Here is a 25,766-nt window from a genome sequence, read left to right as displayed (position 1 = left end):
ATCATTACAAGACATAAATACACACATAAACATTATAAGACATAAAATCAAGTCAAAGATATTTGCAACAAACAGACCTCAGTGCAAGAAAGTTACTTAACAGCAATTGAAGACATACATACAGACATAAACATTATAAGACATAAAAACAAGGCAAAGATATTTGCGACAAACAGACCTCAGTGCAAGAAAGTTACTTACCAGCAATACAAGACATAAGTACAAATATAAACATTATAAGACATAAAAACAAGTCAAAGATATTTGCAATAAACAGACCTCAGTGCAAGAAAGTTACTTACCAGCAATTGAAGACATAAATACACACATAAACATTACAAGACATAAAAACAAGGCAAAGATATTTGCGACAAACAGACCTCAGTGCAAGAAAGTTAATTACCAGCAATACAAGACATAAATACACATTTAACAGCAATACAAGACATAAATACACATTTAACAGCAATACAAGACATAAATACACACATAAACATTATAAGACATAAAAACAAGTCAAAGATATTTGCAATAAACAGACCTCAGTGCAAGAAAGTTACTTACCAGCAATTGAAGACATAAATACACACATAAACATTATAAGACATAAAAACAGGTCAAAGATATTTGCAACAAACAGACCTCAGTGCAAGAAAGTTACTTACCAGCAATACAAGACATAAATACACACATAAACATTACAAGACATAAAAACAAGGCAAAGATATTTGCGACAAACAGACCTCAGTGCAAGAAAGTTAATTACCAGCAATACAAGACATAAATACACATTTAACAGCAATACAAGACATAAATACACATTTAACAGCAATACAAGACATAAATACAGACATAAACATTATAAGACATAAAAACAAGTCAAAGATATTTGTGACAAACAGACCTCAGTGCAAGAAAGTTACTTACCAGCAATTGAAGACATACATACACATTTAACAGCAATACAAGACATAAATACACACATAAACATTACAAGACATAAAAACAAGTCAAAGATATTTGGAATAAACAGACCTCAGTGCAAAAAAGTTACTTACCAGCAGTACAAGACATAAATACACATATAAACATTATAAGACATAAAAACAAGTCAAAGATACTTGCAATAAACAGACGTCAGTGCAAGAAAGTTACTTACCAGCAGTACAAGACATAAATACACATATAAACATTATAAGACATAAATACACACATAAACATTACAAGGCATAAAAACAAGTCAAAGATATTTGCAATAAACAGACCTCAAAGCAATAAAATGACTTTCCAGCATTGATTCCTCATTTTCAGGGAGGGTTTTTTCATCTTGCACTTCGCTGACACGCATCAGCATCCAGTTCTTTATGAGAAAAGGGGAAGACTGAGGGAGGGATATACTCACCGTCACCGACACGCTGGGCATCAGTTTCCTGTGCTTCATCAGAAGAGATGGCGTTCAGGAGACTGTCATCCAGGATCCTGATGACTTGAGGAAGGCCTTCTTCTGCAGGACGCTCAACCACATAGTCAAGACAGTCTGTAAGGAAACAAGTTTAAAATAACATTAGGAATGTAATAAACAGCCAGTGCTAAAGCAACAGACCTACATTTATTAGTTTGAGCAGATGATGACAGAAGAGCATTTTAGGCTACATTTATGTCAGACTGAGTGACACTTCGACTTTTTCATGTGAGATCAAAAGATGTCAACTAAGTTCACATCATTAAGTGAAGCATCCATTTTTAATAGAAGAGCACCAAACCTCCACCAAGGCAGCTCACTCTGTGCACACTACACTTTTATGGTAACACTATTTTATTTTGTATACATTCATTTTGTTTTATTTGTCCTTTTTAAACCTTTATGCAAACACTACGTTGGAGTAGGTAATGGATAATAGGTACTCATTTGTAAATAACTGGACATAAATAGCTTGTTACATAAATATACTACAGGAAATGTATAACTAACTAGGTAGCTCATTCTCTTATTTATTTATTTATTTATTACAATTCTTTCATTAACAATGTAACACATTTTGAAACAGCATCAGAGGTTTAATGTACCAATTTCATGTCCTAAATGTTCCCAATACAAACAAAGGCAGTGGAACTCCAAGCACATATTTTTTAAAATAAAACACAAAATAAAACACACACATAAAGGTTTGACTTCATGATTATTTTGACTATGCTTAATGTTTTCAATATTATTTTTATATTATTTTGTTTTGATTATTTTTTTTATCACTGCGTTATGTAGCTGGGAAAAAACGTTATAGTTTACCTAATGAAGCTTTTGATCCAGAGAAGAAAATGATGTCAGGAGCTACAGGGGATCTGGTGTGTTCACCTGCATGTTCTATCATTGTGACAAAATGCTGTTACCATAGAAACTGATTTTATTTTTATTCTTTTTTTGGGGAGTATTTTACTAATCTTTGTCCATTAAGCTAGTTTAACCATTTTATTGGGGGGCAGTGTCAAATTTGAAGCCTTCAATCAAAGTAACACCTTTTTTCACATTCATAGGCCAGTCGGTAATAAATTCTACAGCTGTCCCGCAAAATTTAAAGCATACAAACTATTTACCGGGAAAAATCTTGGAATACACATATTTTGATCACATTAAAAATTTGATATTCACACTGGAACTTGTTAAATTATTATAGTTGTCTAGTGACTCTTAAAATAATTGAAGAATCTTTGAAACGTACCAGCCAGGTGACTTTCAATGAGTCCGGATCCATGATGAGCCAGCCAGCTTTGCTGTTATGACGAAACACAAGTACAAACGACTCAAAGAAGTCGTTTGTACTGTCGCTTTCTAGTAAATTCCGCTTTCTGTAGAAATATTCTCCAAAAGTTATCTTTCCACAAGCTGAGTTTGGAGCAGGTCAAGACAAGTTCACGAGCCAGCACAAAAGAACGAATGGAACGTTGTGGAAGTGCATTTAAACACTCGCCTTGGTTACGGTTGCCAACTGCGTGTGCACGTAATAAAACTATAAGAATGGAGCTCACTGCAATGTAATTTACAGTTAATTTATGGTCATTTATAGTTACTGCCTTTTCACCCTTTATGTGGGATGTAATATAAGCACGTAGGTATAGGTATATCCAGAAATAAACATAGATATTAGAAAGCAGCAAATCCGTAACTGAGATGTTTGCTTGAGTGAATAACATTAGCATATAGCTCATGGTAATATTACATCTTCACATTTTTCTTATCGAAGCTAACAATAACTTAGCGTTCTCGCTACTCACCATGCTGTAAAACAGGTATATGTTAGCAATGACAACATTTAACAGATATTAAAATGCTAGCCGCGCTAATTAGCCTTAGGATTGCTTGAGGTCTTGTTTTCAGCTCTAGTGGTCATAAGCAAACTTAGGCCTGTGCCAACCTTGAGCACGAACATCAATCTTGTAAAGCTCACTATTAAACTGACAAAAAGCCTTAGAGCCTAGAAACTATGATACTTACAACTCTGCTATGTTTGTGTCATAGCATATAGCAAGACCCCATAACGATAACTGACCTTTGACCTCTTCTCAAGATTAATCTTCAGGTCAAAGAGATAATGCTATATACAGCTATTTTAATACTATGTTTCTTACTGCCATTGTCTGACATAATATCCTTGAATCTTTTTCTAATTCAACACTTAATATAAACACTGTATGTTTATTTAAAAATTAAGAATTAAAAACGCTCCTTGTAATGCCAACTTTTGTTTTCAAATGTAAATAAAGTATATCAACTAACATACTGGACACTGTTCTGCTGAACAACACACATATTACGAATATTGTAGCTGGTGTTTTTTAGTAATTTATTATTTTATTTGTCATACAATTTAAAACTTTAATAACCTTTTCAATAAAACAAAGTATCAGATGTAATTATTCTGAAACTAAGTCTAAGCTTCCCATAACTTTTTATTGCAAGTTACATTACTGACATAATAAACATAAAATGTTTGTATTGTTCATCCACAAGTGCAGTCTCTGGCTCAAACAACACAGAAGCTTGGTGTGTTTGTTTCTCAGTCCAGGCATTACTGCTTGAATGCCTGTCATGAATTTAGGTAATTCAAATGCAATTGCCTAAAGAAAGTCTTTTACATTGTCCCAACTTCCCTTAAGCTGTACTGGGCTGGAGATGCAATGAAAGTAAAGAAGAGAAAACAATGTACAACGAGGGAAAAAAATAACCAACTATATACATGGTGTATGCGTAAGAAACATTGAAACAGAAACATTGTGGGTGTATACAAGGGCAGTTATATAATAAAATAAATAGGGGTGAAATGGTAAATGGTCTGTATTTGTATAGCGCTTTTCTAGTCCCTAAGGACCCCAAAACACTATACATCCAGTCATCCACCCATTCACACACTGGTGATGGCAAGCTACATTGTAGCCACAGCCACCCTGGGACGCACTGACAGAGGCGAGGCTGCCGGACACTGGCGCCACCGGGCCTTCTGACCACCACCAGTAGGCAACAGGTGAAGTGTCTTGCCCAAGGACACGACGACCGAGCCTGTCTAAGCCAGGTCTCGAACCGGCAACCTTCCGATTACAAGGCGACCTCCCAACTCTTGAGCCACGATCGCTGGCTGGATGGAGGGGCTATGGTTGTTTAGGGTGGTAATACCACTGAGATACCACTGAGACCAAAATATTGCACAGGACCATAAATATTGCACACACTAGAGATATGGCACATGAGCCTAAAATATTGCACAAAACATGGAAAGACTGAGATAATGCACATAGCTAATCAATAGCAGCATCACAGTGGATGAACTGGGGAAGTCAGTTCATACTTTTAGTTTGCATTAAGAGTTCTGACAGCACATGGGAAGAAGCTGTTCTTATTTTCTTCAATCAGTAATGAATAGTAAGATGTTCTAGCTTTATGGAGGGCTTTTTTAATAAAGCAGGCTAAATGATGATCTACTACATTTTTGCACACCATTTCATCTCCAGCTTACGAGTTATCTGTTAAATGTTCCATTTCTATGTCGTATGTTAAAACAAGATCTAGAGTGTGATTAAAGTGGTGGGGGGGCTTATTTTACTTTTTGAGAGAAGCCAGTTGAGTCTGATAACAGATTACACGCTGTCATTTTGAGCAATACAAATAATAAAACATTTTAACTGTCAGATAATTTCAAATGCAACAAACATCAGTATCATTATTTCATATTCTGTATAGTTTTTCATATTTATATCCTGTTCATAGCTTGTACTCACTACAGCCTGTACATACTTATAGTTATAGAATATTCACAACATACTTCATACCGTGTACATTATAACATACCATAATAGACCCATTTCTGTAATATACTTACATATCTATCCATCCATCCATTCGCTTATCCTTTTCAGGGTCGCGGGAGGCGCTGGAGCCTATCCCAGCTGTCATAGGGCGAAAGGCGGGGTACAACCTGGACAGGTCGCCAGTCTGTCGCAGGGCCAACACACAGGGACAGACAACCATTCACACCTAGTGGCAATTTGAATTATCCAATTAACCTATCCCCACAAGCTGCATGTCTTTGGACAGTGGGAGGAAGCCGGAGTACCCGGAGAGAACCCACGCAAACACGGGGAGAACATGCAAACTCCACACAGAAAGACCCCGGCCTGATGTTGGAATTGAACTCAGGACCTTCTTGCTGTGCGGCAACAGTGCTAACCACCGTGCCACCGTGCTGCCTCTTTTTTTTTTTTACCCATTCACACACACATTCACACACTGGTGATGGCAAGCTACATTGTAGCCACATATCTATATTATTGCTATTATATATTGTAATATATCTATATCACTAAAGCACTTCTGGATGGATGCAAACTGCATTTCGTTGCCCTGTACCTGTGCATGTGCAATGACAATAAAGTTGAATTCTAATTCTAATTCTAATTCTAAACACGAGCCCCACCCCCCACCCCCATCCCTATGTGATTGTGGAATATATATGCAGATGATGTTGTTTTGGTCCTGTCAAATCCTGAGCGATCTGTTCCTGTACTATTAGATCTGGTGAGGTTGTTTGTTATACAATTAACTGGTAGAAGATTGAGTTTGTGGCTTTAACTGCAAACCTGGATGTTGATTTCTTGAAAACTTTGCTTTTTAAAATTACAGACAATAATAATTAAATGCACTTAAGAACAGGACGCAGCAACACTACATATGAGCGGGTGGAGGGAGGTTTGGGGTCTTCACTCACCCCCGTTCTGTTAACCGTCTGGGCAGGGGGACTGGGAGGAGGTGCTGGCCGTCAGATTGGGGTCTGGGATGCGGGGCCTCCCTGCTGCTGCAGATAAGGAGGCGGTTTGCTTTCCTCCACCCCAGAGAGAAGGGTTACATCTCCTGGGTCCGGGTCCGGTTTGCCCCTCTGAGGGCGGGGGTACCTGGACCTGAGATATAGAGTTAGACTCTTTGTGTCTGTCTCCACGTCGGGTGAGTTTGTGTATATGGGGGTGGGAATGCACCGTCTGTGTTTATATGTCAGCTTGGGTCTTAGACTCCACCTCGCTGGGAACATCTCAGGCTCTCCGAGGTTTGGAGGCCTATCTCCCCTCACTGCACTCCCTGCCAGTGGCTGATGCCCTCAGACGTTGGTGTGTTGGTGGTTCTTGGTGTCTGGGGCTGAGCGCTCATGTATGTGCCGACTCACTCCTGGTGGCCAACTGGCAGGGCCTGGTGCCCGTGGCCCGGCTGGGCCCCTTCCGGGAGGTGGGGTGCACTCAGGCCTCTAGCCTCTGGGCCTGAGGCCCAATTCTCTCTGGCACAGCTGGCTGCCGGCAGATCCCGCGGGCACGCCACTGCAACTCCCTCTGGCCTCTGCTCTGTGGCTGCTGGGTGACCTCTCATTTAGGGCTCTCCTCAGCTCTTCCCAGGAGGGTGGCACGGTTGCACCCCTGGTGGTCCTCCTTGGGTCCTCGTATTCTGGGGCCTCTGAATGTCTGGGGGCTCCCCACACTCCCTAGCAGATCGTTACATGGAGAAACCTTTTGAATACAAGCATGCTGATCCACACAGGTGTGCACACAGGCGGACACACGGGTTTTCACAGACACAAACTACACCTTTCTTGGCTGCTACCTCAAAGCACATTGTGCGCTGTCGATCTTGCGTACCTTTCTCACCATCTCTTCTCCCCTCTATTTTTCTTTCTCCCCCTCTCTTTCTTTCATTCTTTCTCCCTGTCTTATCCCCCAGTCATGTCTGTCCCGTCTGTAACAACCGAAAATCAAATCAAATAAATACATATTTATAATTTAAAAAGAAAGAAAGAAAGAAAATATTTTTGGCAGACGATCACTTTTTGGAGTGAATATTTGTCGACATTATGACTCTTCCGACAGAGCAGTACAGCTGTATTCATAGAGTGTGTGTCTGTGTGCAGTCATGTCATGCCACCAAGCCGGGCATGTTGAATGTCCACCTGGTCCCGCACACACATGATGACGTTGGCTGGCTCAAGACTGTGGACCAGTACTTCTATGGAGGTCAGTGTGACACATACAGAAAAAACACTGTGAAGCTATTAGCCAACCTCCTGCTCTGTGTTTACTCTGTCAAATGTTTGCATATGTTTCTATTTACTCTAGTAGTTCTGCTGATGCAAGTTAATCTGCTCTATTGACTGGTACTAAATATCTTCCTGATTGCTGCTACAAGTGATTGTGGGTCTTGTGACCAGCAGCGTTATCCTCCTGCTTTAAAGCCCTATGATGTGTTTTAATGGTGGTTCATTCACATGATCTCTGGATTTGATTTGAATGTGAACTGGAGTGACAGCCATCACTCATGTTCGAACTACTCTCTGTTGTTGGGGCTGTGCGAAATGTGGAAATGTATCTTTTTTTTTTCTTTTTTTTTGTGTCCTGTCTGGCACTGTAGCAATCAGAATTATTGTCTGAAGGCCAAGAAAAATGCCCAACAGATTTACTTTCCCAAGTGGGCCTTTTGCTATACTGGCCCACTTGATTGTCATAGTTTATTTGATCTTTATTAGTTATTTTTATTCTAAGATATTGTAATCAGACCAGACTGGACTCGGGGATGGGAAAGAAAAACAAGAAGAAAAGTTCAGAAGAAAGTTAACAGAAGGAGAGGGAAAGAAAAAGGAGAAAAGAGATAGAGAGAAAAGACAATGAAAATCTGCTGCATCACCTTTTTTTTCTCTTTTTCTTTTCCTGGATCACCTGTTGAGAAAGAAAAAAGAAAACAAGCAGAAGAAGACTAGAGCAATAGAATAAACAACATCACGATGATCTATGGGAATATAACAGTAAATACTAAATGTTAAACAATTTTTGTGCAGCACGTAAGATCGACAGCACACAGTGTGCTTTAAGGTAGGAGCCAAAAAGGGTGTAGTTTGTGTGTGTGAGCACTCGTGTGTACACCTGTGAGCATGAGCGCGCTTGTTTTTAAAAGGTTCCTTCATGTAATGATCTGCTAGAGGGTGTGGGGAGCCACAGCCCCGTCCTCCAGGGCATGAAGCAGGTATGGAGGAGATCAAGACTCCAGACATCCAGAGGCCCTCAGAGCACAAGAGACCAAGGAAGACCAACAGAGGGGCAGCTGTGCCACTATCCCAGAAAGAGCTGAGGAGAGCCCCAGATGAGGGGTCACTCAGCAGCTGTGGAGCAGAAGCCAGGGGGGTTTGCAGTGACCTGCCCGTGAGCTCCGCCGGCAGCCAGCTGCGCCAGAGTGACCGAGCCCCAGGCCGAGAGGCCGAGGGCACCCCACCCCCGAAGTGGCCCGAGCCACTGTCGAAATGTACCAGAAGACAATATTAAAACACCTTCGTTTCATTTTATACTCTGTCGTGTATTTCACGCTGCCTCATAATGTACTGTTTACTGCAACAGTTTACTTCTTCATTGCTTTAGAGTTTTATGCTTTTAGTGCAATTGATTGTCGAGCTTGCATATTTTAATGTCACATGTTGTTTATAGTAAGTTGTAAGGCCAGGTGTTGTGCAGGTGACCATCATCTGATATTGATTTCCAGTCTGGGTTAATATGTAAGCAGAACTCATCTGCACTGAGGGTGGTTTGTTTGGGCATATGCATGAATGCAGATGAGCACATATACTTTCTTGCTGTTAAGATACGTTAGTGTAAATAAATATTTTTCAAACTGTGACACACAGCAACTAAATTCTGACCACTTCTTGAAGCATTGACAAAATAACGTCTCTTTTGTCCTAAATCTGTGCACATTTGTGCGCGTAGATCGTAATGACATCCAGCACGCTGGTGTTCAGTACATCCTGGACTCAGTTGTGGATCAGTTGTGGAAGAATCCAGATAGGAGGTTCATCTATGTGGAGACGGCCTTTTTCTACCACTGGTGGAAGAGTCAGAGCTCCAGCATGCAGCAGACAGTCAAACAGCTGGTTAATGAAGGTAAATACCCATTCAGTACTATACAGCTGCGTTAAGTGTTTCAGTGCATCCTTACCAAAAGCTGCTCCTCCCGCAGGCCGTCTGGAATTTGTGAATGGTGGTTGGTGTATGAGCGACGAGGCTGCCACACACTACAGCGCCGTCATTGACCAGATGACCATTGGTCTGAGGTTCCTTAATGAGACTTTTGGAGCCTGTGGCCGTCCCCGCGTCGCCTGGCACATCGACCCCCTTGGCCACGCCCGGGAACACGCCTCCATGTTTGCACAGGTAGCATAGCTCTTTATGTTTATTCTTCGAGTTTTGCACGAGTCACACTTCAGAATTGCTCAGCTCATTCACTGTCACACTTTCAAACGTTGGCCATGTTTAATATCAGCAGTATAGGGCAGAATAGAAGGATGAGCATAATTGGTCACCTTAAGGAAGGCCTGATTTCTAGTGAGACTTAAAATGGGAGAATTTATCAGTTAAAGAAGAGAGTTGAGGCTAATTAGAGTTAGAAGGTAGCACTCACGTCGAGAAAGACTCTCCGTTTTCTCATTACAAATTTTTGGCTGTATCGTCATTATCAGATTTGCTGCTCTGCAATGAATCAAATGGGCTTATTTCCAGAATGCTGCATTATTACATGAAGGCACACTTTAGTTCACTGGCTTTCCATTTGACTTTCCTTTAACCATTAACTGTCTGTCTTTTGCTGCAGATGGGATTCGATGGCTTCTTCTTTGGTCGTCTAGACTATCAAGACCGGGCTCGCAGGATGAGGAATAAGGAGCAGGAGCTTCTATGGAGAGCCTCCGACAGCCTCACTCCTCCAATGGCTGACCTCTTTACTGGTATGCAAAGTTTCTTTCTTCATCCCTTTATGTTAATGACTTCTGGACTCAGCAACAGGACGGTGTCACATTATTTTTTAACCGCTTGCCCCCGTTAACCAACAGGGATCCTTCCTAATGGCTACAACCCTCCTGAGGGCTTCTGCTGGGACCAGCTCTGCAGTGACCCACCTATCAGAGACGATCCTGATCTTGAAGACTATAATGTTGATGATGTGGTGGGACGCTTCCTCGTCATCGCCAACAGTCAGGTTGGACACAACTCCACACTGGCGCACAGAGACACTGATTTATCAGTCACGTGGTGTTCTTAACACCGCATGTTTAACTAACACTACGAAAAAAATGCTCATGTTAAATCAAAAGACATCAAACAACGCTTTCTGATTTAGAAAAAGAGGAAGCAGAAGGGATGCTGTGCTTTTTATCCCAGCCCATATACAGCTGTGACTAGCTAACATGACATGTAAAATTTCAGTAGGAACCTCTTGTTTCAAGTAATGTCAGCATATCTTCATGCAGGTCCCCATAAATCTTTTCTCAACCTGTCTGGTTTTATTTTATGAACCTGTCATGATCACAATAATAAAGACATCTACAGATAGTGTAATGCAATGTCCTCCTTTAATAATCCACATTCACCACTTTAGCCATCATATAAATGTGCTTTGAATAGTGTGAGGTGACGGAGCCGGTTGGGAGTTCGGTTTCAGGTTCGGTGGAGTTGCTGGAGGACTGGGATCGGGCGTCCAGCGCGGCCAGCGACTGCAGCATGCTCAGCAGGCTGTTGGAGGAGGGCAGCTGCAGGTATTTCTCCGGGACGTAGCCCACCTGTCCGCTACGGTTTCTGGCCTGGAAACACAGACAATGCACACAGACGATGACAACAGCCAAAAATGTTTCAACAGGAAAACTCCTAATGAGAAAAAATAAAATCAGATGTAAAGAGTAGGGCTGTAACAATATCACTGCATCGTCGCCAGAATTTAATAACAGCCACAAAGAGAATAATAGGAGAGCTTTTGTTCTCTCTTCCTGAATTAACGAGAAATCTAAAATCCTAAACAAGCCTCTGCTGAATTCATGAAGCTTGATTTCATGAACACCGGTGGCCTCCCCTTCCGCTGCTTACTTATTTTCATTCAGATTGAAAACACTCAGAGGTATTGGGATCTCTGTTGGGGCATGCTGTGGGGAATCACAGCACTAAAACAGATCTATATAAATGATATTGCTCACATTTTTATGTATGATTATATTCATTAAAATAAATACCCCATTAAAACACTATATCTGTATATGAAAAGATAATCACCTAAGTAAATATACATAAAATATTGGCTCAACACGTGGAGATGGTCTGTGCCTCCTGAGCCACTGCTCATAAAGGCTAACAGGGACAAAAACAAATACAGTAGCAGCGTTAAGTTCAAGCATTGAGTGCAAATGTACGGTTTTCTGTGTTTTTGTTTTGTTTTTTTTCATAGAAATGTTTTGTTTTGTTTTTGTTTGTTTTTTTTGTTGTCCGGTTTGGATCTTTAGCAATCAGAATTGTTGTCTGAAGGCCAAGAAAGATGCCAAGTGGATTTACTTTACCAAGTGGATCATCATGGCCTTGCCATATTAGTCCATTTGATTGACCTTTATTATAATTATGTATTTATTTTATTTTTGTTTTTTAAAGACGGGACAGACATGACTGGGGGATAGGACAGGGAGAAAGAATGACACAATAAATAAACAATAAACTAGCTAACAATAGATACTTTTTTAATTTCACCTGCTGAGAATGAAAAAAGAAAACAAGCAGAAGAAAACGAGAGCAATAGAATAAACAACATCACAATGATATATGGGAATATAACTGTAAATACTAAATATTAAACATTACTGTGCAGCACATAAGATCGACAGCGCACAGTGTGCTTTGAGGTAGGAGCCAAAAAGGGTGTAAAACACCAGTCAGTGTCACGCCGCCGGGTATATCAACTTCTCTTTTAAGCTGTGCTTTCTGCTTCATGCTCCGTGCCCACGCATGTAACAAGGGCTGCTACAAAGCCCTTTAAAACAGGAAGTAGCATGTGCTGCAGTGAGCTTGAATGGTGTCCCAATGCGCTGAGCAAGCACAGTGCAAGCATGCTAGCCAGGTGTGGTGCGTGATGATAAAGTGGTGACTAAAACTCTATAAAGGACATAACTAATATAACAGCAGGTCAGGGTTACTCTTACAATTTTCTCTGGTAAGAAGTCAAAATCCTTCATATAGAACTCTGAAGTTACCTGGAGAGATGAGATCCTGCTTCATAGTACAGGCCTCAGGGCAACATTTCAAAGTTAACGTGCAAAACAATCAATATATGTATTTGTATGTAACTGACAAAAAAAGGAGAGAAAAGCGTCCAAACACTTCTTGTGTCATTCCAGAGTTGAGGTCGCAGGTTATGGTGCCACCACTGGACTAGCTAATGAGAAAAGAAGGAAGATGATTTTTAACAAATTTGTTGTATTAAGAAAAAAAGAAAACAAACCATCCAAACTGTTACTTTATTAGTAAAGAGATGTTGCAGATATTTGTACTGAAATTGTATTTTTCTTCATTTCTAATGTGTTCAAAGCAAAAACAAGCTTTTCCTGTGAGCTCAGACCATTTTATTTCTTTCTGCTGCATTTCTGCATAAAATACAAATCTGCATCATTTTTTAAAAAGTGCTTTAAGCTGAACTAATTGTCCCTTTTTTCTAGAACCTGGTGAATCACCCTCTCTTCACTGTGCAGAGACTGAGGTTGTCAGCTGTACAGAGCTCAATGATATTTTACAGAAATAATTCCCCGAGGTCCACCGAGTCAGGAGCTATCAGCACTGGTTCTGTGGACAAAGTCCTGGGAAAGATATATGTCGAGTGAGTTTGCATGATCCCTCAGCTCACAGCTGCATTTATTAAACATTCAAAATACAGAAAGATTTTATAAAACTGGGAAACTGTATTTCTGTCTTGCAGGGAGACTCTGGTGGAGGAGTGGTTCATAATGGCAGGATTTATGGGGTCTCTTCTTTTGTGGGAGATCTGGACTTTGTATGCAGAGCACCGGCTGCCTTCATGGACCTCTGTGATCCTGAGTATGCAGATTGGATCAGGAAAACTATCAACCCATAAAAAGCTGTGAGGTGTGGATAACTGTAAACAAGCTGAAATAAATAATCTTTTAGAGTTTAGCTTTAGTTTCTTTTATTCTCTTTGATATAAGCAGTAGAGGATTTCAGAATTTCTGTGTTATTTGCCAAAAGACGTTTTTTCAGCTGCACCCACACACAGTTTCTTTAGATAACTTCAACTGCAGAAAGTAAAAACTCAGCATTAAGTTTCAAATGCAGTTTTAAAGATAATGATAATATGGTGGCCCTGAAGAAAACACCCGTCAATAGAAAAAGCTGCAAAATCCTGCAAAATGTAACAGAAGTTGAATAAAACACAACGGAAATAGAAAAAAATGCAACAAGGCTGAAAAACTGAACAAACAAACAAAAAACAAACACAAATTACAACAGAAATAATAACAACGATATAAAAAAAAATAAAGTAGAAAAAAAACGTTCTCATCCTAAAACTTGGTGACAAAGTGGAACATGGTAAGGAAACACTCACTTAAGTGCTGTCATTACTCAAAGGTTCCTGATAATCATGCATGAAGTGATTTCTGGAGGGGAATGAAACTTAACTGAACTGCTCCCTGTGACATTTTGACCTGTCAAACGCAGGCGTAACTCCTGTTATTCATCGTTGTATTGCAGGTCTGCTGTGCACGACGTCTGTGAATCTGAGTAATTTGGTACAGATGAAGGAATAAGACTGCTCAGATGCTTTGGGTGTCACGTAATGATCCCTCAGGTTTGGGTGTCTTTGGTGCCCTTTGATTTCAATCTACCTGCACATTGAACAGAAATCCTGCCATGACAGAACACACTAATGCCTTTTCAAGGGAGAACCGATCCTAATCTGAGCTGTCAGCCCCAAGTTCTCTGCAGTCATCAAATCAAGCATAATCTGGTTTGAACAGGCTCCCTGCCTCACTGCAAAAGCCTTTTTACCAGCTGCTGTTTGACAAATTGCAAAGCCTCTGAAGAGGTTGGTTGTTGGTTTAAAATGGAGCACTGTAACAAAAAATAATTTCCCCCAGGGATCAATAAAGTATTCTGATTCTGATTCTGAGACTTTAGAAAGGGGGAAAAAGGATACGAAGAAAAAGCTGAACAAAAAGCTATCCATGCACTGTTTAACATTTCACTTGGAGCTTATTGACTGTATTCTATCTGTGGATTGCATTATAGCTTCTCTGAGAGCTTTGCTCCCTGAAGATTTTATGATCTGTGAACACTGAGTCTCTCTTGTGGCTGTAAACCAGTCTGCTCAGCATGGCACTGCATGGCAGAGTTTCTCTCCATTTTTTTGAATCACCTTTGCTCAGTTGTGCTCCTAACTGATCTCCTGAGTTTGGCTGTATTCCTGGACTTTGCCCTTTAGTTACTCTTCAGTCTCTTTGACACACAGGCTGCCAAATTTGAAATAACATTTTTAGTTTTGGAAAAAGAAGAGCGTGTCTAGCAAATTCTTGCACATCCTTGTTCTTAAATAGCACTTTTCTACTCAAGCACTCAAAGTACTTTATACACCTCATTCACCCATTCATACAAGCACTTTTCTGTACCTAAGTTCTTTCTATCTAACATTCATACTCTGATGGACACATGAAAGAGCAGTTTGGGGTTCAGTATCGTGTCCAAGGATACTTTGAGATACAGATCAGATCAGTCCCTAAGGACCCCAAAGCGCTTCACACTACATTCAGTCATTCACCCATTCACACACTGGTGATGGCAAGCTACATTGTAGCCACAGCTGCCCTGGGGCGCACTGACAGAGGCAAAAGTTGAGTTAAATCTGATTTATGTTCATTAATGCCCCTCACACTGTAACTTAAAGTAATAAATCGGTCACTGATTAATTACAGAAGTACGTCTGTGAGCATAAAGATTTAAGCCTTGGACCATCAGGATAAAATGTGGTTGGGAAACTTAACAAGCTTTGATAAAACTTCATCAGTAGCTCAAGCAAGACCTCAAAACCTTCGATCACCACGGGTGGTTAGCAGACTGTGGTTGTACCATGCAGCCTAACAACATGCAGTAAATTGCAGGTTAAAGCAGTCTGCTTACACATTGTTAAACGAGGGAAGGGAACTAATGTGGCTGTCACATTACCCTTTTGTCCCATTTCATCCCAGGACTTGATTAAATTGCTGCTCACTTTCTACAATACTTAAAACTGATCAGTAGGACCTGAAACTGCAAACATTCAAACATTCAGGCCAACAATCAGTTGGTGAACATATTAATCTACTACAATTAGCAAAAATGAATAAATAAACAGAAGAAAGTTAGAGTGATATCAGAGTCATGCAAGTTTTTGACCAGGAGGTTAAACTCATGCAAATTAGCTTCATCCAGGCTCATGAAAACACTGTCCTGCTTATAAACAGCAGATCATTTGTGTCAGTGTCAGGATGGTTTATATTTGAGCTTTTAGTTCACACAGAACAATTTTTATTAATTGTTTTTAGCGATTACGAAAGTCTGTGAATCCCCAAATTGTTCAGTTGTTCTCTTTGCTCCCCATGAGGTCACTTTCACCATGTGACAAAAACAACACCCCACTCTACACACTCGGGCCACCAGCAACTTTCTAAATCCTCAATAAAAAGCTGACAGGTTGCAATGATGTTCCAAATAACCTATTAAGAAAACAACTAAATACACAGAAAATGTTATGAAAATTGGTTTATTTTATATCTCATAGTTTTAAATGATGCAATAAAAATATGTATAAAACATCACAAACTGTAATATTTTACAAATGCTTACGTCCTGCTGATGCAATGGAGACATCTTCCAGTGACAGTCTTCATCAGTGTGAGTGTGAGGAGGATCCTAAACCCACCGACACAGAAGTGCATGTTCACAACTCCCTCTGTGCAGGCGGGGTCAGGACCCTCCTCACCCAGGGTGAGGAGGGTTGGTGCTGTGGCCAGTCAGGTATGAAGTGCTGAGAGTGGATCTTTGGTCCTCTGTGCAGCTCTGTCCACTCTCAGCTGCCCTGCAAAGCAATAACACAAGAAAGACGTCATTTTAACACAAAACAGCATTTTCATTGTTGGTAGCTGCAGTATGTTGTTAAAAAGCAATTTTAAACCCAACGTATACACATGAAAAATATAAATAAAGCTAAACCTACAGTGCTGCTGACATAGGATGATGATTTATACCAACTATTGGAAGAATTTTGTCTTCAATACAGTTTGTTGTCAATGTGAGGTGATAACTTACATAGTTGGAACACAGCACCACTCTCCCGTTTTTCACTTGGTCATCCATCCTTCTCATCGGGTTGGTCGGGGTAAGGCTGTCTTCTGGGTGGGGTGTTTGCTCCATCTTGGATGTTGAGTGTCTGAAGTGTTGAATTCTTAGCCACAGGCTATATCTTATGTAAAAACAAGAGACTACAGTCAGTTCACTGCATCATTTTTAAACCTTTTCTACTTATTTGTGTTGAGATTAAGTACAGACTTACCTTTGTCCTGCATGGTGAATTAGGGCTTGGGAAAAACATATATTATTCAAGAAAAAAACAATACATTTCACATGTGCAAGTCAGATGTTCTTATATCTGTAAAAACACAAAGGCAAAGTTTAAAAACAAATTCTAACATAAACTAATCAGAGTCACTGTCATCAAGGGAAAGGTTAAAAAGCCTCTCCCAGAAACATCTGACTCCAAAACTACCTGAGGATGTTGAAGGGGCATCAAACTGGTCACTCACCTTGCACCTCTTTGCACTTACCTCTTCGGTGCAGATGTCTTCTCTGCTTCTCTTTTCTGAGGAAGGAGCAGCAGAGGGAGCAGAAGAGGAAGGAGCAGCAGAGGGAGCAGCTGAGGAAGAAGCAGCAGAGGGAGCAGAAGAGGAAGGAGCAGCAGAGGGAGCAGAAGAGGAAGAAGCAGCAGAGGGAGCAGCAGAGAGAGCAGCAGAGAGAGCAGCTGAGGAAGAAGCAGCAGAGGGAGCAGCAGAGGGAGCAGCAGAGGGAGCAGCAGAGGGAGGAGCAGCTGGCGGATCACCAACTGGGGCAACAACTCGAGGGAAGAGTGGGGCATTGGCCTGGCCGAAAGGCGGCATGGCGATGGGGGCAGCACCTGGAGCAATAGGACGTTGCCAATCGTGCCAAAACGGCTCTGGAGGGTGCTCCCGGATGAGAGGGGAATCATCTCTCTCATCCATGGTGTCATACCCAGAGTCATCGCTAAGCCAATCCCCCCACTCTTCTGAGTCGTTCCAGTCAGATGAACTGTCAGTCTGTTCACTCACCTCTTCATCATCTACAGGTAAGTAGGGGCGGTACTCACCATACTCACCTTGCTGTTCACCGACATCTGCATCTGATGCTTCATGAGAAGAAGGTGAGGGTGAGAGAGGGATAAAATACTCACCATACTCACCTTCGCTGATACGCTGGGTATCAGTGTCCTGAGCTTCTGCAGGGCGTTCAACCACATAGTCAAGACGCCCTGTGAGGAAACAATTTTAAAATAACATTAGGAATGTAATATATATATACACACACACACACACATATATATTATAGCTTATATATATATATATATATATATATATATATATATATATATATATATATATATATATATATATATATATATATATATATATATATATATATATATATATATATATATATATATATATATATATATACATAAGCTATAATATATATATATACATAAGCTATAATATATATATATACATAAGCTATAATATATATATATACATAAGCTATAATATATATATATACATAAGCTATAATATATATATACATAAGCTATAATATATATATATATATATATATATATATATATATATATATATATATATATATATATATATATATATTTTTTTTTTTTTTTTTATTTATTTATTTATTTATTTATTTATTTTTTAAAATAAAAACACAACCTCCTTGGCAAGAGTAAGAATTGCACACACAAAGCTCTGCAGGTATGTCTGAAAATGATGGTCAAGTCAAAAACAAACAAACAAACAAACAAACAAACAAACAAACAAACAAACAGAAACTCTTAACTCAGAATCCACATATTTAGAAATGTGCCGTGAGGACAGATACATCTAATCTGTGGTAAACATGCTATCCCTGTGTAAATATCCCCGTGTACAATATCTCTCTCTGCTATCTAATAAGGTTAAAAGCATTACCGTAACAGAAGATGGGTCTTAATGCCATTATTACTACTGTTTTCATATTCTTTTGATATTATTTTATTTGTATTTTTTTATCTTTGTGTTTTGCAGCAGAGAAAAAATATAGTTTATGTCAATAAAGCCTTTGATCCGGAGAAGAAAAGGATGTCAGGAGGGGACCTGGATCTGTGTGTTTACGCCTGCGTGTTCTGAGGCCATGACATCTTGAAGATGCCGTTACCACAGAAACTGATTTTTGGGCATTTTACAAATTTTAGTCCATTAAGCTATTTTTAACCATTTCATTTTAAAGAAAAGTGTCAAATTTGAAGCCTTCAAGTCAAAGTAACACCTTTTTTTCATATTCATACATCAGTCGTTAATAATTTCTACACCTCTCCCGGAAAATTTAAAACATACAAACAATTTACGGGAAACAATCTTGAATACACATATTTGATCACGTTAAAACTTGATATTCACACTGGAACTTGTTAAATTATTACAGTAATTTACATTTAAAGAAATTTTCAAACGTACCTGCAGCGAAGTCCAGGTGACAGTCGGGGAGTCCGGGTCCACGGCGAGCCATCTTCAAACTTGAAAAACAAAAACAAGTACAAACGATCGACAGATGAAGTACTTGTTATGCGTTCAAGTTATATCCGCTTCCAGTAAAATGTTTTGCAAAACTTAGCTTTCCACAGGCTGAGGTTGGAGCAGGTCGAAACAAGTCCACGAGCAAGTGTAAACAGACGTTTGGAACCTTGTGCAGCATTTATATACCCTCGGCGGCCATGGTTACGGTTGTCAACGTGTACACGTGCACGTGATAGAACTATCCGGTTGTTCAGTCTGACCTCACTAGCCGTGTCTGGACCTAAACTCCGCTGCAGGTCCATATATCAAACGATCACTATGGCATTACTGAGAGTTGAAAAACTGTCTAAAGTCTTTCATTTTTAATAAAATGATCAGCGTTCTGCTCTACCAGGTGTAACAATTGAGTTTAACATCCAGGCATCCATGAAAACGGAATTTATGACATTTAACAGAGTTAGAAGTTAGCAGGGCGTTAGCTCGCTAGCTTCTATCTAAATACAATATAGCATGTCCTGACTGCAGGGTTTTGGAAACAAATTCAAACGTACAGCTCTGCTATCACTTCCAGCATAAATGAAGACAGAAAACTAAACAGCAGTGACGTTTGTAGGGTTACTGAAGTTTGGCTAGCTGGTATATAATGATGTGCTACGTGACCGCTAGCGACACAGCTATGTTAGCATAATATAAACAAGCTAACTTTTTTCCACTCCATAAACGTTAATGTGAGTGTTCTCGGTGATCAGGAACAAATGTAATCGCATGGCAGGATGCTGAGATAATCCATCCACAATACGAGGTTAGTCATTCATATACTGCTGCATGGGCTGGGCTGTAGTTACATACTAAGGTTTTAAAAACTGAGCTTAAATAAATGATTAGCGGTAATAAAAGCCGAGGGAGGTCAACAGTGATCACTGACTGTTTTAGGAGCTTTTTGAGATCAAATAGAAGAAAATACATAACATTAAACATGTTAACAATACAAAAGCCATATTAAACGCAGACTACTTTAGACCCGGAAGTAGGATTCGTGCGTCACCACTGAACAGCTAAATTCGTAGGAATGTTTTAGCTTATTATTTGGATAACCACCGTCATTACAATAAATTAAATTTGTAGTCATTTAAAACTCACAGGCCTACAATCAGCTGGCCTATATAAAAAACAAAAACAAAATTTGAACACAGTGCTGAGCTGCATCTCAAATTAATCTTCCAGCTCTCAGCTGACATGTACCAGAGCCCAATTGATGGATCAGTTGATCAGGATCATTGGCCTGATATAGGTCTATCATAGTGACGTGGCTCTTAATCAGTAGGGTTATATGTTTCCCGATATGATATATTTTTTTAAAGAACATAATGTGGATTGTTTTTATTTGTTAGCTGTATGGGCAGCATTTTTGTGTATGTGATCCCTTTTCTTAAATTACATTTGCTATATACACATATTTTGCTCTCTTAGTATTTTTAGAACCTGACTAATACTGAAAACTTTAGGGTGATACTGATAAAAAGGAGTTAAAAATTTAGATACTGATACATTGGTCGATACTCTTTTTACAGATAGTATACAGATTACAGAACTTAGAATGTATACAGAAATTCATGTTTTTTGCAATGATCGTTCAAAATTGGTTTACATTTGTAAATAAATACAGCAATATATCTGCAAGATTTGACCAAATTCACCACTCTTTTATACTATGCTAAACAATCAAAGATTAGCTCATGTCTAGTTGAATGATGTTTTAAAAATGTGTTTTCCTGTAGTGTTAATCACAGTGATGTTATGAAGTAATGTATGAACCTGACGTATGATAATATTTATCTCTACAGAGGAAACATCCATCGAAGATTGAGCAGTACAATATCACTGTGGCATCAACATCTCGTCAGCGAAAGACCACAGCCACACCAAACAAGCTCTCAGCAAATACACAAGCCAAGTTACCAGACCTGATGTTGAGAGCTGCAAACAAACATGTTCCACAAGCAACTGTTGACATGCTTGTCATCAATTTCACATGTGAGGGTCTACAGCCATTTGCAGTGGTAGAACAGCCATCTTTCAAAGAATTGGTTACCACATTACAACCTCAAGCCAAAGTCATCTCCAGACCCACTGTCCGTGCCAGAATCTGTGAAGCTGCTGATCACATGAAGATGACTTTGGTTGCAGCATTGGATAAAGTCAAATTGGTTGCTACCACTACTGATTGTTGGTCAGCTCATCAGAAAAATTACCTTGGAGTCACATGCCATTGGAGGAAGAGTCCCTGGAAAGAAGATCTGCAGCACCAGCATGCAAAAGATTGAGAGGGTCTCACACATTTGACATGCTTGCTGGTGCGCTTGATGATATCCATTGCCAATACAAGATTAGAGGCAAAGTTGTAAGAACCACAACTGATAGTGGATCCAACTTTGTCAAGGCCTTCCACATGTTTGGGGCACAAAATGATGCAGATGAAGCTGAAGATGAAGCAGACCCAGAAACTATTGACCTGACTGACCATATTGACTACCATGAGGCAAGTGCAATTCTTGATGAAGACTCTGGTTTGGAGTATCAACTCCCGCCTCATCAGCGATGTGCATGTCACCTGCTAAACCTTGTGGCAACATCTGATGCTGCCCTAGCAGAGAGCATGAATGAAACCTACAAGAGGCTCTCCCGTGCAACCTTTGCAAAATGCCAGGCCATTTGGAACAAAACTCATTTGGCTAATGAAGTGGTAGAGGACAAGTGTGAACTACAGATCATTCGTCCCAATGCAACAAAGTGGAATTCAGCCAACCTTGCCATTGAAAGGATAATACGCATCATTGATGAGAAGGGGGAAAATGCCATCAGGAGCATTTGTGAGGAGTTCAAGGTGAAAGTGTGAGTAAAATTGGACACCTACCAATATGGTTGCAAATTTTGTGAATTTTCCTTAATGGATGGTTAAAAACGTGAGCAGACTCTTAATATTAAATCAGAAGATCCCTATTATAGTCATGGTGGGTTTTGTTGTTGTGTCTTACAGGTTGAGTCCTGCAGAAGTTGCATTCCTTAGGGAGTACTGTACCACCATGAAGCCACTGGTGAAAGCTTCAAACATTCTTCAGTCTGAGTCCACTTCCTTTATGGGATGGCTCCTGCCAGTAATCCAACAACTACTGTCCAAACTTAGCAGGCTGGAGACATCAAGCAAGACATGCGTGCCACTCATCAGAGCCCTGCAAAATGGCCTTCAAAAGCGTTTTGGAGCGATGATGGAGGATCCAGAGTTGGCTGCAGCTGCAGTCCTCTTATCCAAGTTCAAGACTTCCTGGACTGACAGAGCAGATGTAACAGAGGCTGGTAAGGATTCATGTGATCCCATTTTTGTGTATTTTTACATTTGAACACATGCTTAAGTGAGTATTTCACCTAATACATTGTAAGTTATTGATGGTCTGTCCTGAATACTAAACAACAGAGCATGAGAGTGAGGATCAGCAAAGAGAGTCATCTGATGAAGATGAATTCTTCTCCAGACCAATCTCCAGAAGGCTCCAAAGTGCAGTTGAGCTTGATGGTTACCTTGCTTGTGCCACAGACACCATGGAGCTGCTGCACTCCTTCTCAGGTATCAAAAACCTCTCTCTTAAACTGAACACAGCTCTGCCTGCTTCTCTCTTGTTTGTTTATCACACATTTCGAGCCAGAAAGAGGAAACCAGCGGTGGTCGCTCTAAACAACAACAGCAGGTTAAAGCTTGATCAGCTGCTGTTAGAATTAATTTAATATTGCTTTCTAGTATCAGCTGATGTTGGCTGGAGCCACAGCTGTAACAGCTGCTGGTCATGATATCGGTTTGGATATGTGGTGAGAGGGAAACGTGAAGATGAAACCAGCAGATGTCCTTACTGAATCATCAGAGCTGAACAGGTGATGGAGAAACAGGTTTACCTTTTAGGTGACATGGATGAGTTGAATGGAAGTTATGAACTGTTTCTAAGAGACAAATAACATCAGGATCCTTTTCTACTGACAGCTGGTAACTGTGCAGGGACGGGTCTAGCAAAGTTTTGCAAGGGGACAGGTAACCATATACATGCACTGTTCATACGGGGAGTGCAGAATTATTAGGCAAGTTGTATTTTTGAGGAATAATTTTATTATTGAACAGCAACCATGTTCTCAATGAACCCAAAAAACTCATTAATATCAAAGCTGAATGTTTTTGGAAGTAGTTTTTAGTTTTAGCTATTTTAGGGGGATATCTGTGTGTGCAGGTGACTATTACTGTGCATAATTATTAGGCAACTTAACAAAAAACAAATATATACCCATTTCAATTATTTATTTTTACCAGTGACACCAATATAACATTTCCACATTCACAAATGTACATTTCTGACATTCAAAAACAAAAACAAATCAGCGACCAATATAGCCACCTTTCTTTGCAAGGACACTCAAAAGCCTGCCATCCATGGATTCTGTCAGTGTTTTGATCTGTTCACCATCAACATTGCGTGCAGCAGCAACCACAGCCTCCCAGACACTGTTCAGAGAGGTGTACTGTTTTCCCTCCTTGTAAATCTCACATTTGATGATGGACCACAGGTTCTCAATGGGGTTCAGATCAGGTGAACAAGGAGGTCATGTCATTAGTTTTTCTTCTTTTATACCCTTTCTTGCCAGCCACGCTGCGGAGTACTTGGACGCGTGTGATGGAGCATTGTCCTGCATGAAAATCATGTTTTTCTTGAAGGATGCAGACTTCTTCCTGTACCACTGCTTGAAGAAGGTGTCTTCCAGAAACTGGCAGTAGGACTGGGAGTTGAGCTTGACTCCATCCTCAACCCGAAAAGGCCCCACAAGCTCATCTTTGATGATACCAGCCCAAATCAGTACTCCACCTCCACCTTGCTGGCGTCTGAGTCGGACTGGAGCTCTCTGCCCTTTACCAATCCAGCCACGGGCCCATCCATCTGGCCCATCAAGACTCACTCTCATTTCATCAGTCCATAAAACCTTAGAAAAACCAGTCTTGAGATATTTCTTGGCCCAGTCTTGACGTTTCAGCTTGTGTGTCTTGTTCAGTGGTGGTCGTCTTTCAGCCTTTCTTACCTTGGCCATGTCTCTGAGTATTGCACACCTTGTGCTTTTGGGCACTCCAGTGATGTTGCAGCTCTGAAATATGGCCAAACTGGTGGCAAGTGGCATCTTGGCAGCTGCACGCTTGACTTTTCTCAGTTCATGGGCAGTTATTTTGCGCCTTGGTTTTTCCACACGCTTCTTGCGACCCTGTTGACTATTTTGAATGAAACGCTTTATTGTTCGATGATCACGCTTCAGAAGCTTTGCAATTTTGAGACTGCTGCATCCCTCTGCAAGATATCTCACCATTTTTGACTTTTCTGAGCCTGTCAAGTCCTTCTTTTGACCCATTTTGCCAAAGGAAAGGACGTTGCCTAATAATTATGCACACCTGATATAGGGTGTTGATGTCATTAGACCACACCCCTTCTCATTACAGAGATGCACATCACCTAATATGCTTAATTGGTAGTAGGCTTTCGAGCCTATACAGCTTGGAGTAAGACAACATGCATGAAGAGGATGATGTGGACAAAATACTCATTTGCCTAATAATTCTGCACTCCCTGTAAGATTGGGGAAACCTGCAGTCAGCTGAGACTGAAGAAGTCAATTGGATGAGTGACGAAACGTTTTTCCCACAAAACGTAAAGTCCAGATGAACAGAATCAACTTTTGGAGATACTATATAGCTCATGCTAACATCACATCTTCACATTTTTCTTTTTAGAGGTAACAATAACTTTGCATTCTCGCTACTCACCATGCTCTAAAACAGGTATATGTTAGCAATGACAACATTTAACAAATGTTTTTAAAATTCTAGCCGTGCTAATTAGCCTTAGGATTGGTTGAGGTCTGTGAAAGCCTTTGGAACAAAATCAGTCTTGTAAAGCTCACTATTTTCCAGCTGAGCCTATAGCACATTTGTTAAAGTCAGTCCGGATTGTACAGCTTCTAATCAGAAACAATTAAAGTTTGTTTCTTTTTTTCTGCTCATCAATCTTTTTCTGTAACCAGGATACCTGGAAAGTCTTAAATAACTCATGTTAAAATGTTGCAGTGCTGTAGAGTGGGGTCATGTTAACAATCCATTCAAACTTGTGGTCTTCAAGGTCAACTTTAAGATTTATTGGTTGAAAATTGACAAAAAGCTTTAGAACTTAGAAACTATCATTCCTACAACTGTGCTGTGTATATGTCACAACATATAGCAGGAACCTATAAAGGTAACTGACCTTTGACCTCTCCTTTAAGAAGGTACATGTAATGTCCACAGTGATTAGACATACTTAATAAAACAGTGTGGGGCACAGAGTATTGTTGTGCATCAGTGTGGAACATGTCAGTAACACTGAGGGTTACACACACTTTGCCAGGTACACCTGTTCACCTGCTCGTTAAACACAAATGTCTAGTGAACCAATCAGACGTCAGCAAATTAAAGTATTTTAGCATACAGACATGTTCATGATG

General features: G+C 40.1%; 2 protein-coding genes across 2 annotated transcripts; one reads left to right on the top strand and one right to left on the bottom strand.

Annotated features, from left to right (window-relative positions):
- The first annotated feature begins 7,345 nt into the window (after positions 1-7,345).
- On the top strand, positions 7,346-10,636 carry LOC146667582 (lysosomal alpha-mannosidase-like). The gene is made up of 5 exons (XM_085408479.1): positions 7,346-7,539; positions 9,277-9,450; positions 9,527-9,720; positions 10,157-10,289; positions 10,395-10,636. The coding sequence occupies exons 1-5, from the start codon at positions 7,380-7,382 to the stop codon at positions 10,601-10,603; spliced, it is 870 nt and encodes a 289-aa protein (XP_085264605.1). The 5' UTR covers positions 7,346-7,379; the 3' UTR covers positions 10,604-10,636.
- A 6,418-nt stretch (positions 10,637-17,054) lies between these two features.
- LOC146667581 (uncharacterized) lies at positions 17,055-19,200 on the bottom strand. Its single transcript, XM_085408477.1, has 2 exons — positions 19,149-19,200; positions 17,055-17,902 (listed from the first exon to the last, which is right to left on the bottom strand). Exons 1-2 carry the CDS (start codon positions 19,198-19,200, stop codon positions 17,055-17,057), a joined length of 900 nt encoding a protein of 299 aa, XP_085264603.1.
- Positions 19,201-25,766: the final 6,566 nt, after the last annotated feature.

This window comes from Rhamphochromis longiceps, linkage group LG6 (assembly GCF_057381845.1).
Source record: "Rhamphochromis longiceps isolate RC_006_pf linkage group LG6, R_longiceps_female_GT1.1, whole genome shotgun sequence".
In the NCBI taxonomy this organism is placed as follows: domain Eukaryota; kingdom Metazoa; phylum Chordata; class Actinopteri; order Cichliformes; family Cichlidae; genus Rhamphochromis; species Rhamphochromis longiceps.
This window is presented reverse-complemented; position numbering and strand designations above follow the sequence as displayed.